This window comes from Tripterygium wilfordii, chromosome 8 (genome assembly GCF_013401445.1).
Source record: "Tripterygium wilfordii isolate XIE 37 chromosome 8, ASM1340144v1, whole genome shotgun sequence".
Lineage (NCBI taxonomy): Eukaryota > Viridiplantae > Streptophyta > Magnoliopsida > Celastrales > Celastraceae > Tripterygium > Tripterygium wilfordii.
The window spans coordinates 261,785-279,409 of NC_052239.1; the positions used below are offsets into that span (position 1 = coordinate 261,785).

General features: G+C 40.9%; 3 protein-coding genes across 5 annotated transcripts; all 3 read left to right on the plus strand.

The window, feature by feature from the left end:
* Positions 1–1,465: 1,465 nt before the first annotated feature.
* LOC120003889 (glutamate synthase 1 [NADH], chloroplastic-like) lies at positions 1,466–13,734 on the plus strand. 3 transcript variants are annotated; one of them, XM_038853032.1, is made up of 22 exons: positions 1,466–2,343; positions 2,461–2,580; positions 3,194–3,307; positions 3,424–3,576; positions 3,857–3,957; positions 4,055–4,151; positions 4,643–4,752; positions 5,182–5,285; positions 5,468–5,647; positions 5,736–6,079; positions 6,174–6,244; positions 6,341–6,810; positions 6,914–7,783; positions 8,447–8,601; positions 8,897–9,058; positions 9,251–10,849; positions 10,988–11,206; positions 11,315–11,583; positions 11,718–12,023; positions 12,155–12,422; positions 12,691–12,948; positions 13,155–13,734. In XM_038853032.1, the coding sequence occupies exons 1-22, from the start codon at positions 1,948–1,950 to the stop codon at positions 13,446–13,448; spliced, it is 6,660 nt and encodes a 2,219-aa protein (XP_038708960.1). In that variant the 5' UTR covers positions 1,466–1,947; the 3' UTR covers positions 13,449–13,734. The 3 variants fall into 3 exon arrangements, with proteins under 3 accessions (XP_038708960.1, XP_038708962.1, XP_038708961.1); XM_038853034.1 differs by lacking the exons at positions 1,466–2,343; positions 2,461–2,580; positions 3,194–3,307; ... (1 more) ...; positions 3,857–3,957; positions 4,055–4,151 and adding an exon at positions 4,210–4,349; XM_038853033.1 differs by lacking the exons at positions 1,466–2,343; positions 2,461–2,580; positions 3,194–3,307; ... (1 more) ...; positions 3,857–3,957; positions 4,055–4,151 and adding an exon at positions 4,334–4,472.
* Positions 13,735–14,016: 282 nt separating this feature from the next.
* On the plus strand, positions 14,017–14,821 carry LOC120003891 (succinate dehydrogenase assembly factor 4, mitochondrial). The gene has a single exon (XM_038853036.1). The coding sequence runs from the start codon at positions 14,414–14,416 to the stop codon at positions 14,765–14,767; it is 354 nt and encodes a 117-aa protein (XP_038708964.1). The 5' UTR covers positions 14,017–14,413; the 3' UTR covers positions 14,768–14,821.
* Positions 14,822–15,378: 557 nt separating this feature from the next.
* On the plus strand, positions 15,379–17,387 carry LOC120003890 (putative RING-H2 finger protein ATL21A). Its single transcript, XM_038853035.1, has 2 exons — positions 15,379–16,245; positions 16,853–17,387. The coding sequence occupies exons 1-2, from the start codon at positions 15,540–15,542 to the stop codon at positions 17,269–17,271; spliced, it is 1,125 nt and encodes a 374-aa protein (XP_038708963.1). The 5' UTR covers positions 15,379–15,539; the 3' UTR covers positions 17,272–17,387.
* The last annotated feature ends 238 nt before the right edge of the window (positions 17,388–17,625 follow it).

Genomic DNA, 17,625 nt, shown 5'->3' on the forward strand with positions numbered 1-17,625 from the left:
TTTTCTCACCCTATAGTCCAGCTCTTGCTCACATTTATATTGTTGGAGCACACCCTCACAAGTTTCACAACGAAAAAATAATGATATATGTATGACTTTATATACATGTGTATTGACCAAAACTCATGAGTTATAACTTTTGAGTTAAGATGAGTTATCATCCACTTGTGTCTAAAAATCCAATTTTAATCCAAGCAATGTGGGTTCACCCCCAATCCAAATTCTCAATAGATATGTCATTTGGCCCAACCTAAGACTTGCTAGTTTATCGAATAAACGGAAGATTGACTTGTTAGTTGATTGCTATGCACACCTTAAGGTATTCTGATGGGTATATATTTATAAAATATACAGCATTACAAGTCCGACACGGTTATTCATTCTTTTTTTAAACAGGGGTTTTGGGAAGATGTAAGATTTGAACCCACGATCTAATGAGTGGTTGATCCCTTACATATAAGGTAATGCCCATTCAACTAATGACTTACTTGTACACGATTATTCCCTTGGTGCTTGCAATGACATTCTTTTTCATTCATAAACAAAGGTGTCCAAAATAATATCATCCTCACATTTCACAAAGCATCATCGAATCGGGGGGATTTACTATACTAGAGCAATGTAGTTTACGGACATTTGCAAAAATTATTATTTTTTTATTTTAAAAAACGAAAATAATTTTGTGTTCTAGAAAGCATATCGTTAAAATTGGTTAAATAAGTTAATAAAATCACATAATATTGGCCGCATAAAACTCCTTCTGTTGGCCGCGTCCTGTTTTGTAGCAAACTTTCGTCATTTCACACGTCATGTAGCTGCTGCGCCCGCCCCCTTCTTAGTCAATGGGGCAGCAAGTTCGGCGTCTACTAGAAAAGAGAGACTGAATCCACTTCAGATAACCACGCCTCTGCTAGGCAGCGTGTGGCAGAGCGGACCTTTTTGGATATATCATCAAGTCGAGAGTGGAGTTACGGGAACAGCCGCCTGATAGAAAACGACTATCTTCAAATGGATAAGTATTGTATCTTGAAAGGGCAAAATGATCAATTAACGTAACGAGTCGTATAAATTATGAAAACTTCCTTAAAAAGAAGTAGTTGACCAGTAGTCGGTGGAAATGAGATTCACGGCGGGGAAAAATGTGGAGGCTCGGAGTATCCGAAGCTAAGCCCCTTTTTTACTTTCCCTGTTTTTGATTTTTCAATTTAGGAATAAAACCAAACAAACGAACGGCTAACTTCCAGGGGGCGGAGGAAGGGAGGGAGTCTTGTGTCTATCCACCTTACGGTGGGACCCATCATGAGCGGCTATGGCGTGCCGCATAGATGCACGTGGCGGTCCCTGGAATCCTGAGCTGTCACTGAGCAGTGAAATTACTCAACTTAAATACTTAAATTAGCCCTCATAGCCTCCTGTGCCCCACAATCTCTTCCCTCCATCTCTATATAATCCACTTTAGAGTTCTTTATAGAGAAACTAGTTTAGCGCCGCACGAGCAACGACGTCTCTCCATCTGGTTGGTGCTCTGCCATACTCCCCCGCCTCCACCGCCGCTGCCCGCTCTCTGTCTTTTTATCTCTTTCTACTCTCACTCTCTCTTGTTATTTTCGTCCAAATATCTGCGATTTTCGTTTCTTAGCTGTTTGTTTGCTTTCTTCTTCTTCGAGGATTGGCAGATCTCGGAGGAGACATCCTCACGTACTTAAATAACCGGGATTTTCCGTGATTTTGAGGCCGAATTTCTGTTTCGATTTTCCTTCGTTTTCTCGTGCAGAAAGAACAAAAGTCTTATCAGATCTTCGCAGGATCAGGCTCTGGATTCTAATACCGGATCTGAAGCGAGATCCTTATCCTGATAAAAGTGCAAATCTAAATCTAAATTATATTCAGAATCGAAGAAAGTATAATCGGACATATCATTTTGGATAATTTTTCGGTTTTTCAATAATGTCGTCTAGTTCCGGTACCGGTTCTCTCCTCCGGCCTCGAACGGCCGCTTCCCTTGCTCTGTTTTCTCTTCACGGACCCTCTATACCTTCTCAATTCATTGTTTGTCCTGTATCACGCCGGATTAACAGGGGCGCACGATGCTCTGCTTCTAGGAGGTCGATAATTGTTGAGAAGAAGTTCTTTGGAGCAGGGTTGCGGGCTCATGGATCCGAGAGCCTCCACTTATGGCGGTCGGACGGGCCAGGAAGGTCCCCGAAGCTTCAACTGGTGGTCCGTTCCGCATTGTCCAGGGTCCCCGAAAAGCCCCTTGGCCTCTACGATCCCTCGTTTGATAAGGACTCATGTGGGGTCGGGTTCGTCGCGGAACTTTGCGGTGACAGTAGCCGTAAAACGGTAGGGAATCAAAAACCTGGAGGCAAATATATGCGTACACATCCATGCATGCCTTCACGTGTTCATGGATTTGTTTTATTTTTCTTATGATTCAAAATTTTGTTTTGGTTCTTTAAGGTAACGGATGCTTTGGAGATGTTGATAAGGATGACACACAGGGGGGCATGTGGATGTGAAGAGAACACTGGTGATGGAGCTGGGATCCTTGTGGCTCTTCCTCATGATTTTTATAAGGAGGCATGTTACCATTCTTCCTTACGTTTCTCCCCCTTTTCATTCTTCACACATTTATTGTCGACAATTGTATTTCACTCGTAGATGGTGAGAATTCCACGATCACGTTTTAAATATATTCCGAATATAAAAAATTTCTTGATTTGCTTATTGTTGGAAATTTTTTTTGAGGAAAAACTGTGGACTTTGGTGTTAAAGTGAAATGACTATTTTATATACTCATTTAATTTTTTTATAATATTTTATAGATATATCCTCATTCGGTTAAAGGTTAGCAAAATTCCTTTTATTTAATTTTTTTTTGTGCTTTGTGACTTTTTTGTTTTCCAAAGCCTGTTTTAGCTTGTAAACTTTTCTTCTTCTACCAAGAAGAATTTGGACTTTTGTGTTAATTGAAACAAATATTACAACATCTTGATTCAGCTGGCCAGTTGTTGAGTGTTAAATTTGATTGGTGTTTATTGAAAGACACATGTTAAGTAAACAACAAATTATGTAGTTAGATCCCCCCTTTTGATTATGATGGGTGTTTTTCATGAATAATAACAAGGTTCCTGATGCTTGTGCCTTTTTCTTAGTTGTGTTTTTACTAAATGAGCTTCTAAAATGTGGTCAGGTTGTCAAGGATGTAGGGTTTGAGCTTCCACCACCAGGGCAATATGCAGTTGGCATGTTCTTTGTGCCCACTTCAGAGGACCGTAGGGAGGAAAGCAAAAAGGCTTTTGCCGAGGTAGTACAGGGAATTAATTGGTTGCTATATTGAACTTCTCCTTTTCTATTTTCGTATCTTTTCCTACTAGAATTTCTCATAGTACACTTCTGAGGTAATTTTTGATTGTTCTGAAGGTTGCAGAGTCTCTTGGTCATACAGTCCTTGGGTGGCGATCAGTGCCAACTGATAACACAGGTTTGGGAAGTTCTGCTTTGCAAACTGAACCTTTAATTCAGCAAGTATTCCTTACACCCACACCCAAGTCGAAGGCTGATTTGGAGCAACAGGTAGTTTTTCTCTTCTGCCACTATTCGGCATAGTTAAGTAAACTCTTCTGTTAACATCCAGCATTGGAGTTTCCAGTGCTGTAACCAGATGACTTCAACTTCGCTAGAACAAAAAGAAAAGAACTTATGTTACTACCTCTAAACAGTTATTATTTTTGTACAAAACTTCTATTTTCAGACGAGCACTTGAACATTTGCAACTTATTATTATTATTTCGCTGAGTGCAATCACAATTATTTTCTTATGGAGGCTCCCTCACGCTTTTGCACGGCTTTACAGATGTACATACTTAGGAGACTTTCAATGGTTGCTATTCGATCTGCCTTAAACCTTCCATATGGTAGTGATAAAGACTTTTACATCTGCTCTCTTTCCTCGAGGTTTGTGCTTCATAAATACTAAAAAAGCTTTTTTCCATCATTGAATCTCTCTATGGCCAGCAATGAGACTGTTTATGCTGTCACTTGATTTGTGCAGGACTGTTGTCTACAAAGGTCAGTTAAAGCCCGATCAATTGAAGGATTACTATTATGCTGATCTTGGCAATGAAAGGTTTACGAGCTACATGGCCCTGGTAAATATATTATCCGTTCACTTTACTTCTCTTCCACTAACTATACTTCAACAAACAGCATGGCAACAACCAGTAACTGAAGAGATGCAAGGTTGAGGAATGACTTGAGGCATTGAAGTATGAATGATCTCTTAAGTTCTTCCACTCCCTTGATTACTATTTGAATTGGATGCCGGATTGGATGTCTTTAGTGAGTTGGTAAGAAACCTCATTGCCAAGTAAATCATGTTTGCTGAAACTTGCTGCAGTGCTCTCTGTGGTCAGTTATTTGAGGAGGAAACTTTCAGTTTAGTGATTGAAAGGAAATTGAATTTGATCAAGGTAGCCTAGGGTTTCTGTGAGTTTTGTATTGGCACCCTGGTACACCGTTTATTGAGGTTCCTTGAACACAATTTCATGTTGCCAATTCTAGTTTCATACAAAGTGAATTGAGTTAAACTGTTAAAGCCATTTTCCATTGAAAATTGTTGTTCATCTGGTCATTTGTGCAGGTACACTCTCGATTTTCTACCAATACATTTCCTAGCTGGGACCGTGCTCAACCCATGCGTATCTTGGGCCATAATGGGGAAATTAACACACTAAGAGGCAACATCAACTGGTATGTGCCAGAGAATCTAAGAACTAATGTTCTTGATTAGTAAAGTGATGCAAGTCATGAAATTTGTTTTTTATTTGTTTACTGCTGGAAGCTGATAATAGCTTACCACTTGTTAATTGATGTTGAAATTGCTTCTGGCAAGGCCCCCCCTCCCCCTCTCTGACTTTTATCTCATGCAATTTTGCGGGCAGTTGTTAGGGCGTTGGATATGCATTCTCTGTTGCCTTTTGGTGTTGTTGTTGGGGCTGGGGGGGGGGGGATTGGTTGCTAGTGTTAACTCATCAGTTTGAAAACAAAAATAGAAAAATGGAGCCAAGTGAACTAACCCATTCTGGTTATACTGTTTATTTTTTTCATTATGTCATTTCATAGGCAGTACATATCATGCAAAGGATGCTGGCTAAGATTTTTCACATTTTTTTTCTTTAGGATGAAGGCACGTGAGGGTCTATTGAAGTGCAAGGAGCTTGGTCTGTCAAAGCATGAGATGGAGAAGCTTCTTCCAATTGTTGATACTATTTCTTCTGATTCGGGTGAATTTTGACGCATCTTTGATCATTACATTTGAATGAGTAGAATACACGAACCATGGCTTGTTTTCCTACCTTTATATTTTCATATGGAGGCATGAATTCATCATAGTAGACCAGTATTTTACATTTGATTCTATCATATATTGACCGTCATGCATTTGAATTTCTTCTCCCCCTTTTAGGAGCTTTTGATGGTGTTCTTGAACTTCTGGTTCAAGCTGGCAGAAGTCTTCCTGAAGCTATAATGATGATGATCCCCGAAGCCTGGCAAAATGATAAGAATATGGATCCTCATCGGAAGGCCCTGTATGAATACTTCTCAGCGCTTATGGAACCTTGGGATGGGCCTGCACTTATCTCATGTAATTGAAGTTGTTGATTCTTTTTATTTTTTTCGGGGAACTTTGTTATGCAACCACAGGTTGTTAACTTGGGGCATGTCATTTTCAGTCACTGATGGCCGCTACCTAGGAGCTACGTTGGATCGAAATGGACTGCGTCCGGGTAGGTTTTACATAACACATAGTGGACGAGTTATAATGGCTAGTGAAGTTGGTGTCGTGGATATTGCCCCCGAAGATGTGCTTAGGAAAGGAAGACTCAACCCTGGCATGATGCTTCTGGTGGATTTTGAGAAGCATGCTGTTGTAGATGATGAAGCCCTGAAGCAGCAATATTCGCTGGCAAGGCCATATGGGGAGTGGCTGGCAAAGAAAAAAATCGTCCTCAAGGACATAATTGAATCAGTTCCAAAGTCTGAAAAGGTTGCTCCAACCATAGCCGGGGTTTTAAAAGTAAGTGCTGTAACTTCTTAAGTTTCTTCTCAAATCACATAATCTGTTTGGGCGAATTGTGACTGTTATTAATATTAACCTTTTGGTATTCTAGGCAACTAGTGATGATGACAACATGGAGACTGTGGGCATTCATGGTTTATTGGCTCCACTAAAGGCTTTTGGGTATGTCACTCTTTATCCTGCTGCCAGACTTACTGTCTTGAGATGTGTTGGTATCACCTGTATCATATAGTCTATGGACTTATTCCTTCTATGCAGTTATACCATTGAAGCCTTGGAGATGTTGTTGCTTCCCATGGCAAAAGATGGTACAGAGGCTCTCGGTTCAATGGGAAATGATACTCCCCTGGCAGTTATGTCCAATAGAGAAAAACTTAGTTTCGAGTACTTCAAGCAAATGTTTGCTCAAGTAACAAACCCGCCAATTGATCCCATTCGAGAAAAAATAGTCACTTCAATGGATTGCATGATTGGTCCAGAAGGTGATCTCACAGAAACAACTGAAGAACAGTGTCATCGTCTCTCCTTGAAAAGTCCTCTACTATCCATCGATGAGATGGAAGCAATTAAAAATATGAATCATAGAGGTTGGCGAAGCAAAGTTCTTGATATAACTTACGCAAAAGGTCGTGGTAGGAAAGGATTGGAGGAGACTTTGGACAGGATCTGTGCTGAAGCCCTTGATGCTATAAATGAGGGATATACACTACTGGTACTCTCTGACAGAGGTATATATTATATCACTAATAACATGTACTTATCAATCCCCCTTCTTTTATATTTCTTTCCATGCTACAACTTATTTCTCTTTATTGTTTTCTGAATGTATAGCATTTTCATCAAGTCGTGTTGCTGTGAGCTCTCTCCTAGCTGTTGGTGCTGTCCATCATCATCTTGTGAAAAAGCTTGCGCGAACTCGAATAGGGTTGATGATTGAATCAGCGGAACCACGTGAAGTGCACCATTTCTGCACTTTGGTAGGTTTTGGTGCAGATGCCATATGCCCATATTTAGCCATAGAAGCCATCTGGCGATTGCAGGTTGATGGTAAGATTCCACCAAAAGCTAATGGAGAGTTTCATTCGAAAGAGGAGCTTGTCAAGAAGTACTTCAAGGCAAGCAACTATGGAATGATGAAAGTTCTTGCCAAAATGGGCATATCAACTTTAGCCTCATACAAGGGTGCTCAGATATTTGAAGCTCTGGGCCTTTCATCTGAAGTAATTGAGAAGTGCTTCGCAAGAACGCCAAGCAGAATTGAGGGAGCAACTTTTGAAATGCTTGCTCGTGATGCACTTCATTTGCATGAAATGGCCTTCCCCTCTCGGGTTTTCCCTCTTGGAAGTGCAGAAGCAGTTGCACTGCCCAACCCTGGTGATTATCATTGGAGGAAAGGCGGTGAAATTCATTTGAATGATCCACTTGCTATAGCAAAGCTGCAAGAAGCTGCCAGGAGCAACAGTGTTGCTGCCTATAAGGAGTACTCAAAGCGTGTTCAGGAACTAAACAAAGCTTGCAATTTGCGTGGGCTTCTGAAGTTTAAAGAAGCAGAGGTAAAAGTTCCCTTGGACAAAGTGGAACCTGCAAGTGAAATTGTGAAACGGTTTTGCACTGGGGCCATGAGTTATGGATCAATATCATTGGAGGCGCACACAACCCTAGCCATGGCAATGAATAAAATTGGAGGGAAATCAAACACAGGTATGTTTTGATGTAATGTACTTTTAGTAATCAACTGTGTGATCAATGCTTACTGGGCATACAAGGAAATCATATTGTTTACTTTCCATTAAGTTTTTAACAATCTCTAAATAATTTATCGTTTTTACATGCGAGCATGTGGCCTAGTGGTAGAGTTGTAGGGGTGCAATCTAGAGGTCACAAGTTCAATCCTGAAACATAGCCTCTCCACATAATATGTGGAGATAAAGTATGCTTACATCTTACCTGTCCCCGACCCTGTCCACTGTGGGAGTCTTGTGCAAGTAATTGTTTACCTTTTTTTACCTTAAATTTCAAAAAATGAAATATGTGGACATATGGTGGCATTGGTGGGAGTATATTTTGATATATGGACTAGATAATTTGTTTGATTGGATAGGATGTGGTGCTCTTCTTATATTGCAGCTTTCACTTCCCTCTCTTAGGCGTCTAAGGAAATCATCTTGTTCATATTGTTTACTTTCCAGTAAGCTTTTAACAATCTCTAAATACTTTATCGTTTTTAAATTTCAAAAAATGAAATATCTGGATGTATGGTGGGACTGTAATTTGATTTATGGACTAGATAATTTGCTTGATAGGATAGGATTTGCTTCTCTTCTTAAATTGCAGCTTTAACTTCAATTTTGGCTTTTGCTGAAGGTGAGGGAGGGGAAGAACCATCTCGTATGGAGCCTCTTTCAAATGGCTCAATGAATCCAAAGAGGAGTGCAATCAAACAAGTTGCCAGCGGAAGATTCGGAGTTTCAAGTTATTACCTTACAAATGCTGACGAACTCCAGATAAAGATGGCACAGGTATCTACCACAAAAATTTAACGACTTATAAATTTGATTTTGGTTTGTACATCATCTTTTGATAACTTGGTGTGCATATATTTCTGTTTAAGCCCCTGTATTCCAACCGGAATAGAGGATCATATTGTTTATGAATTTACATTCATGACAGATGATGCTGTGTCTGCAAAGCACCTCTGGGTGTTTTTGCATCTTTAACTGATACGGGCATTTGGTGAGGCTAAAATGAACTTAAATTCGTTTATTGAATGTTGAATGTTTTTTCATTCTAATTATGTCACTTTGTGTTAAACAGGGGGCCAAGCCTGGTGAAGGAGGTGAACTTCCTGGCCACAAGGTTATAGGAGATATTGCAGTCACTAGAAATTCTATTGCTGCGGTCGGACTTATTAGTCCTCCTCCCCACCATGATATTTATTCAATTGAAGACCTTGCTCAATTGATTTACGATCTCAAGGTATGCGGCTTCATATATTTTGTTTATGTTCTCTTGATAACGTATTCTTTGCTATCTGTTCTAGTGTTCTTGATTGTCATCTCTCTTCTGAAGTAGAGATATGGGTCTTGCTCGTTGGAGTAGGCGTAATCCTTACTGATAATGCTCTAGACTTGGTTGTTCAGCCCTTCAAATGCTTTCTTTGTTTCGCAGAATGCCAACCCTGCAGCTCGAATTAGCGTCAAGTTAGTATCTGAAGCTGGCGTGGGAGTAATTGCTAGTGGGGTTGTGAAGGGGCATGCCGACCACATCTTGATTGCGGGTCATGATGGAGGTACAGGGGCTTCTCGATGGACTGGCATCAAGAATGCCGGGCTTCCTTGGGAACTTGGTTTAGCTGAGACGCACCAAACTCTGGTTGCTAATGATCTTCGAGGTCGCACAGTTCTGCAGACTGATGGGCAACTAAAAACTGGAAGGGATGTGGCCATTGCAGCACTTCTTGGTGCCGAAGAGTTTGGGTTTAGCACAGCACCCCTCATAACACTTGGGTGCATCATGATGCGAAAGTGCCACAAAAACACTTGCCCCGTTGGCATTGCTACTCAGGATCCAGTTCTTCGGGAGAAGTTTGCTGGAGAACCTGAACATGTTATCAACTTCTTCTTCATGTTGGCAGAGGAGTTGAGGGAAATAATGTCTCAGCTTGGTTTCCGTACAGTTAATGAGATGGTTGGTCGTTCAGATATGCTTGAAGTTGATAAGGAAGTCACGAAGAACAATGAGAAACTAGAGAACATTGATCTTTCCCTGTTACTCAAACCTGCTGCCGAAATTAGGCCTGAAGCTGCTCAATGTTGTGTGCAAAACCAAGATCATGGCTTGGATATGGCTTTAGATCAGAAGCTTATTACACTCTCCAAAGCTGCTTTGGAAAACGGACTTCCTGCGTACATTGAATCACCTATCTATAATGTGAACCGTGCCGTTGGAACTATGCTCAGCCATGAGGTGACCAAACGTTACAACTTGGGCGGTCTCCCTGCTGATACCATCCATATCAAACTCACTGGAAGTGCAGGGCAGAGCCTTGGGGCTTTCTTGTGCCCTGGTATCTTGTTGGAGCTTGAAGGTGACAGCAATGATTATGTTGGAAAAGGTTTATCTGGAGGAAAGATTGTAGTTTATCCTCCGAAAGGTGGCAGATTTGATCCAAAAGAGAACATTGTAATTGGTAATGTTGCCCTCTATGGTGCCACGAGCGGGGAGGCATACTTCAACGGCACAGCTGCAGAACGATTCTGTGTCCGTAATTCAGGGGCAAGGGCAGTTGTGGAAGCTGTTGGTGATCATGGATGTGAATACATGACAGGTGGGACTGTTGTTGTACTTGGAAAAACTGGCAGGAATTTTGCTGCAGGTATGAGTGGTGGTATTGCTTTTGTTCTTGACGTGGATGGAAAATTTAGTTCTCGTTGCAATCATGAGTTGGTGGATCTTGATAAAGTTGAAGATGAGGAGGACATTATGACTCTTAGAATGATGATACAACAACATCAGCGTCACACAAATAGCCAGCTAGCCAGAGAGGTCCTTGCTGACTATGAGAATCTTCTTCCGAAATTTGTTAAGGTAATTCCCAGGGATTACAAACGTGTTCTGGCAAGCATGAAACAAGAAGTCTCAAAGGAGGATTTGGAAAATACTGGAAAAGAAGCTGTGGAACAAGATGAGAAAGAGTTAGTGGAGAAAGATGCTTTTGAAGAGCTCAAGAAGATGGCAGCAGCATCTTTGAAAGAACAGTCCAATGAGGTAAATTTCCTTCAACAATGAGCAATCTAATATTATTCTATGTAAAACGTATGTGTTGCCGTGTTGGTGCATTACTTGAAGAGTTGAAGACCATCTGGGTTTTCACATCATACCTAATGTGAATTTGGAACTATGCAGAAGCTAGAGGAATCTGAACCAGTGAAGAGGCCTACTAGGGTTGCTGATGCTGTTAAACATCGAGGTTTTGTAGCTTATGAAAGGGAAGGCGTTCAATACAGGGATCCGAATGTAAGAATGAATGATTGGAAGGAAGTCATGGAGGAAACATTGCCTGGCCCACTTCTAAAGACCCAGTCAGCGCGTTGCATGGACTGTGGTACTCCATTCTGCCATCAGGTCAATAGTCATATTTTTTTCTATATGAGTTATGTGTACAACGTACTTTCACATAAATGTGATTCATTTGTACTTTGTTTTTAACCAACACCAAAAATGCAAATGCAGGAGAACTCTGGATGCCCTCTTGGCAATAAAATACCTGAATTCAATGAATTAGTGTACCAAAACAGATGGCGTGAAGCTTTGGATCGTCTCCTTGAAACAAATAACTTTCCAGAGTTCACTGGTCGAGTGTGCCCAGCACCTTGTGAAGGTTCTTGCGTTCTCGGTATAATTGAGAATCCTGTATCTATCAAAAACATTGAATGTGCCATCATAGACAAGGCCTTTGAGGAAGGGTGGATGGTGCCACGGCCTCCATTGAGGAGGACTGGGTATGCCTTTTCATTTTTCAGCTAATATAACTAGAAGCAAGGTTGTCTATTAGTGCTTTATTGTTGAACCCAAAAAAATCACTTTGTTTTCCTACAAGAGGGACCTGAGAAGAGTTTCCATTGTTTAATTACAGGAAAAGAGTTGCTATTGTTGGGAGTGGACCTGCGGGATTGGCTGCCGCTGATCAGCTTAATAGAATGGGCCACTGGGTGACATTGTATGAGCGTGCTGATCGAATTGGAGGGCTTATGATGTATGGAGTTCCCAACATGAAGACTGACAAAGTTAATATAGTTCAACGTCGTGTAAACCTTATGGCTGAGGAAGGCATCAATTTTGTCGTTAATGCTAATGTTGGATTAGATCCTTTGTACTCTCTTGATAGGTTACGGGAGGAGAATGATGCCGTAGTTCTTGCTGTTGGAGCCACAAAACCAAGGTAGGAAACATAAGATAGAAAGCTGTGGATCACTATGGGTTACAAACATGTTGCTATGATTTGTGGTATTTCCTATAACATCAACTATATGTCGGGAATTGGGTTAATTTATTAACCTTTTTTGGCTGCAGGGACCTTCCTGTGCCAGGAAAAGATCTATCAGGCGTCCATTTCGCCATGGAGTTCCTTCACGCAAATACTAAAAGCCTTCTTGATACTAATCACCAGGATGGTAACTACATATCAGCCAAGGGCAAGAAAGTCGTGGTTATCGGTGGAGGTGATACTGGCACAGATTGCATTGGGACATCTATCCGGCATGGTTGTAGTAGCGTTGTTAATCTAGAGTTGCTTCCTCAGCCACCACAAACTAGAGCTCCAGGCAATCCATGGCCACAGGTGTGATTTTTTTTTTCTCTCTCAAAAGCACAAAAGGAATATTTAAATATGCGAACCTCTTTTATTTCTTTCAGTTAATGGATTTATTTGATGCATTTCTTTGAAAATAATTTCTGATTATCCCATTTCACGATCTCTTTAACGTGCCCATTTCAATGCCAATTTGCAATGCCCGGTTAAGGAAAAGTGATAATTTGTTAAACAAGCATTATTTCTGAATTTAAGTTAGATTTCATGTGTGACTTATTTGTTTCATGCTGGACTGCAGTGGCCTCGCGTTTTCCGTGTTGATTATGGGCACCAGGAAGCTGCTATAAAGTTTGGCAACGATCCAAGATCATATGAGGTGTTGACCAAGCGATTTATTGGAGATGAAAATGGGGTTGTTAAAGGTCTTGAGCTGGTACATGTTCAATGGGAGAAGGACGCCAGCGGGAAGTTTCAATTTAAGGAGGTTGAGGGCTCAGAGGAAATTATTGAAGCTGACCTTGTCCTACTTGCAATGGGCTTCCTTGGCCCCGATTCGGTTAGTTTTCAGAGTGTCCTTGCTTGTAATTTCAATAAAGATGTCGAGTTCTTCTTGAAGTTGGACTGAAAAACAAATGAATTGTCTCCATCGATATTTAGTGATCTTGAAAACTTGGGTCTTTTTATGATGTTAGATTAGACACTACTGGTTGATAAATTTACATGTCTAAGATAATTGCTCATAATTTCATCCGTGATTTGCAGACTCTGGCAGATAAATTAGGCTTGGAGCGAGACAATCGATCAAACTTCAAGGCAGATTATGGTCGTTTTTCAACGAATATTGAAGGGGTCTTTGCAGCTGGGGACTGTCGTCGTGGTCAGTCATTGGTTGTATGGGCAATTTCAGAGGGAAGACAAACTGCTGCACAGGTTGACGAGTTCCTCACAAAAGAAAAGATAAAGTCCGTTGATGCTGGGAATGATGACCTTATGAAGAGACACCAAGACCTTAGCAAGAGGCAGCAAGACAAGACCAAACACACAGTCATGACATAGGTGGCTTTTGTTATTCTTCTGCAAAGGAATTGGTTATACAGAAGTTATTTTGTAATGGGTAGACGGAAGCTGATCTCTTGGACGAGGTGCAAGTTACTTGAAACGTTGTGCTGGATGAGAAGTGGCTTGTGGAGCTTCTGGTTATAGATTTTAGAATACAAGAATGTCCTGTTCTTTAAATGTGTACAATAATGTACAGTTTTCTTTCTTAATCCTTAATTGGTTGAGAAATATGTGGGGAAATATTGATATATTTATTTGATAATATCGTGTTTCCTCTCTCTTATCCTCTTATCGTGAAAAGTTAGAGCCATTTGTGCCCATTTATCCAGCAGAGAATGCGACTAAAACTACAGGCCATGTACTTACATTTTGTTCCTCTGTTGCATTGAGGCAAGCCAATGGCAATAGAACCTCGTTTTATGTAAATTATATATCCATAAATTTTCTTTAAAAAATGGGCTAATAGAAGGTAAATAACATCATACATAAGCCTCCCACGCTAGACGGAGTCGAGAACATGCAAGATAAGTCTCACACACTAGATGTGGTCGAGGACTTCCCGCACTAGATGGGGTCGAAGATATCCTCCACTAGACGGGGTTGAGGACATGTAAGATATTTCACCATTAAATGTGAATTGTACACTTTAAAAGAATTGGAGAGCATTCAAATCCAAATCGGTCTTAAGTGAGAAATGGCCACCTTGAGGGGAACTTTGAGCCCATTCAAGCGCAATCATGTAATTGACAGGCCCATTGAGCAAACGCTATTGGACCAGCCCAATTGTCTACCATTTTATCAAACGACGTGGCAGAGGCATGCGCAACCACGGTGCCACTGTGCCAGCCCTAAATTGCTACACGGCATCGTTTTCTTTAGTGCTTGGCTAACATTTCTTCTCTCGTAACCCCTGGCCCAGTATTGTCTTTGTTTTTGTCATTGATCAGAGCTGAAGCAGCAAGATGGGAGGAAGAGATCTGGGCCGTCTGTTCTCTTCAATCGCAGCACTCTCCGCACCGAAACTAGCCATACCATACACCAGATCTGATTCAGTGACTCTTTCCGTAACCAAGTCGGCGATCCGATTCATCAGCTCATCCACTCAACAACAAGAGCATCGGGAAAAACCCTCACAAGAAGAGACCGAGACCGTAAAGGAAAATCTTGGCAGAGAAAAAGAAGAAGAAGAGGAAGACGATGAAGAGGAGGATGAGGGTCTCGTGAACAAAGACACTGGAGAGATCGGCGGGCCTAGAGGCCCTGAGCCCACTCGGTATGGCGACTGGGAGCGAAACGGTCGGTGTTCTGATTTTTGATATTTTTCCTGTAATTGCTTGGTATTTAGAAAGTATTTTAATGTGGCTCGCTTATTCTATTATGCTATTATACACATTACAGGGTTGGGTTGGGTTGGGTTGGTGGTATTATAGTCCTTGTTCAATGAAATAAGTTGATTTGGCATTTTGGTATTTCTATTGACGATTTGATATGATATGGAATTATGTGCGTTCGTTCATATGAGATAGCTGGCAAAAAACACAGGGAATTATTGCTATTTGATTGCTAATTCCCACTTAATTGATTTGAGATATCTTACAATATATTCTAATGCCTTGGCCTTTGTCAGCTGACTGACCGTTTGTATGTGACTTGGTCGTCAATCTGACTTGCCCATTTCCTCCATACGGTGTTCTCTATTTCTCAATCAAATTGACTCTTTATTCATTTTAGTTTCTTTAGCTCAAGAGGTTGAAGACTAAAAACCCTGTTTCTCTTATCACAATGCTTTTTATTTACTCCATCCTGTCAATGACATTGACACCCTCTATTAATCAAGAGGTTTTCCACTTGTAAAATTCAAAGGCTCAAAACTATCTTTACATCACAGTTGTTAGTTCGTGCATTTTATAATTCTAAATTAAACCACCATCTATTATTTAGTATTTCTATTACTCTTGGTCAGAAGATTTAAGTCTAAAGCCCAATAATTCACTTAAATAAAAGACTAAAATGTTTGAAAATAAATAAATTGTCGTGCAATTAATATATTTGCACCGCATCACGTTGTTGGTTTACCAACCAAACCAAATGGATCACATTCTCAAACTTGCTTTTTTCTTGCTCTTCTTCTTCTTCTTCTTCATCTCTCTTGGAAGCATTTCATCAAGCACAGAGACGACATGCTACGACACTGCTTGCAGCCGCACAGAGCCTGTGATTCGGTTCCCTTTCCGCCTTCAGAACTTGCAACCGAATCGTTGCGGGTATCCGGGTTTCAATCTCTCCTGTGATCTCACAAACCAAACACTACTCGATCTACCAAACTCTGGAAACTTCACCATACAAGCCATAGACTACTCTACACAAGAAATCTGGATTAACGATCCCAACAGCTGCCTCCCTCGACGGATTCTCTCACTCGACCTCTCCGGTACCCCCTTCACCGGCGCCAATTATCAGAATTTCTCCTTCTTTAACTGCACATCCGGTAACTATACCCGGTACCGGTTGAATCCGATTGCGTGTCTGAGTGGAAATACTTTTACAGTTTTTGCAACTTCTTCTATGAGAGTTATAGGAAGGTTGACGACGTTGTGTGATTTCGTTTCGGCCGTTCGGGTTCCAGTTGAGTGGCCGGGAAACGAGCAGACACTGTCGTCGGACCTTGGAGAAGACTTGCTTCTCACTTGGCATCAACCAGGTTGCAAGATGTGCGAGTCAAGAGGTGGACGATGCGGGTTCCATAGCAATACTAGCTACCAACACATAGTTTGCTCCAATCTTCCTAAACACGGTAAATAGTTACTTCCTTTTTCTTTTTCTTTTTAAAAAGTAAAAGCTTGAAAAAAAAGGAAGTTATTTCAGAACCAAGAAGAAGAAATGCTTGGTGAAGCATATATTTGGTTTTTTTAACCGAGAAACAAGATCAAATAAATTTGTCTTTTGACAATATATATGAATCTAAACTCGGATTGTTAGGTCCGTGCGTAACATTCTCATCTGACCACATGGTAAGTTATGTCAAAATCAAGTGTGTGGCTATAAGAGTATTGTTTTTAGTGGGAATCGAACTCATTAGGCCCCCACGTATAGAAGATTTTTGCCTGACGACATAATAAGTTGAGGTAAAGTACAGGATGTGATCACAGTAATATTGTTTCTAATGAGAATGAAACTCAAAATATCTTGAGTTGATAAGGTTGGGGGCCATAACGAATTTGGTCTTTTACTTGGTCAGTGTTGATAGTTGATCTACATAGTTTCATGATAAGGGTTGACTATAATTTTGCATGTCTCATGTCTGGACAAGCAAGAGACATCAGACATGCGTAACATATATTTCAACGCTCATGTTTTCTGCCTCCGTGTACTTTAACCAATGTACATTTGTTGAATCTCAGAACTTCCAAGGGCTGCTCGTTATGCTATTGTAGTCGGAGGAGGAATACCAGCCCTCATTTGTGTGGTGGGCCTGTTGTCTATCATTGCTAGCAAGATCATGCGCTGGGTCAGAGGACATCAGCCCAGCCCAGAATTGAGCTCCGCAGTTGCTCCTCAGCCCACTATTATTGCAGGCCTTGACGGCCCAACAATAGAATCTTACCCAAAAATAGTCCTTGGGGAGAGTCGTCGACTGCCCAAGCCCGATGACAACACCTGCCCAATTTGCTTGTCCGAGTACCGGCCCAAGGAGACACTCAAGACCATACCCGAATGTCAACATTGCTTTCATGCTGATTGCATAGATGAATGGCTTAGATTGAATGCTACATGCCCCATTTGCAGGAATTATCCAGAGCATGGAACGCGCAATCCATGATATTGTCTTTAAACATTTGTAATTGTTATAAATCCGATACTCATGGGAGAGTATGCATAAATCTAACTCAAACAATTCGGAGAGATATTGATCGTTTTGGATTGAAGTTCACACGATTTTATCTTTAAAAAAGTCATCTTAATCGATAGAAATTATTTGCAAAACTATATCTATGACTTACACCTAACCAATGTAAAATACAAATATTGAGTATACTTCTTACTAGCCACAATTTTGTACATAACATGGTTTGACAATACCGGGGAGTAGGGATCGAGATGACATTTGAATGTGTCGAGATGCTCCACAATCTGGTCTCCTCTTTCTCATTTCCATATAGTGGTACTTGTAGCG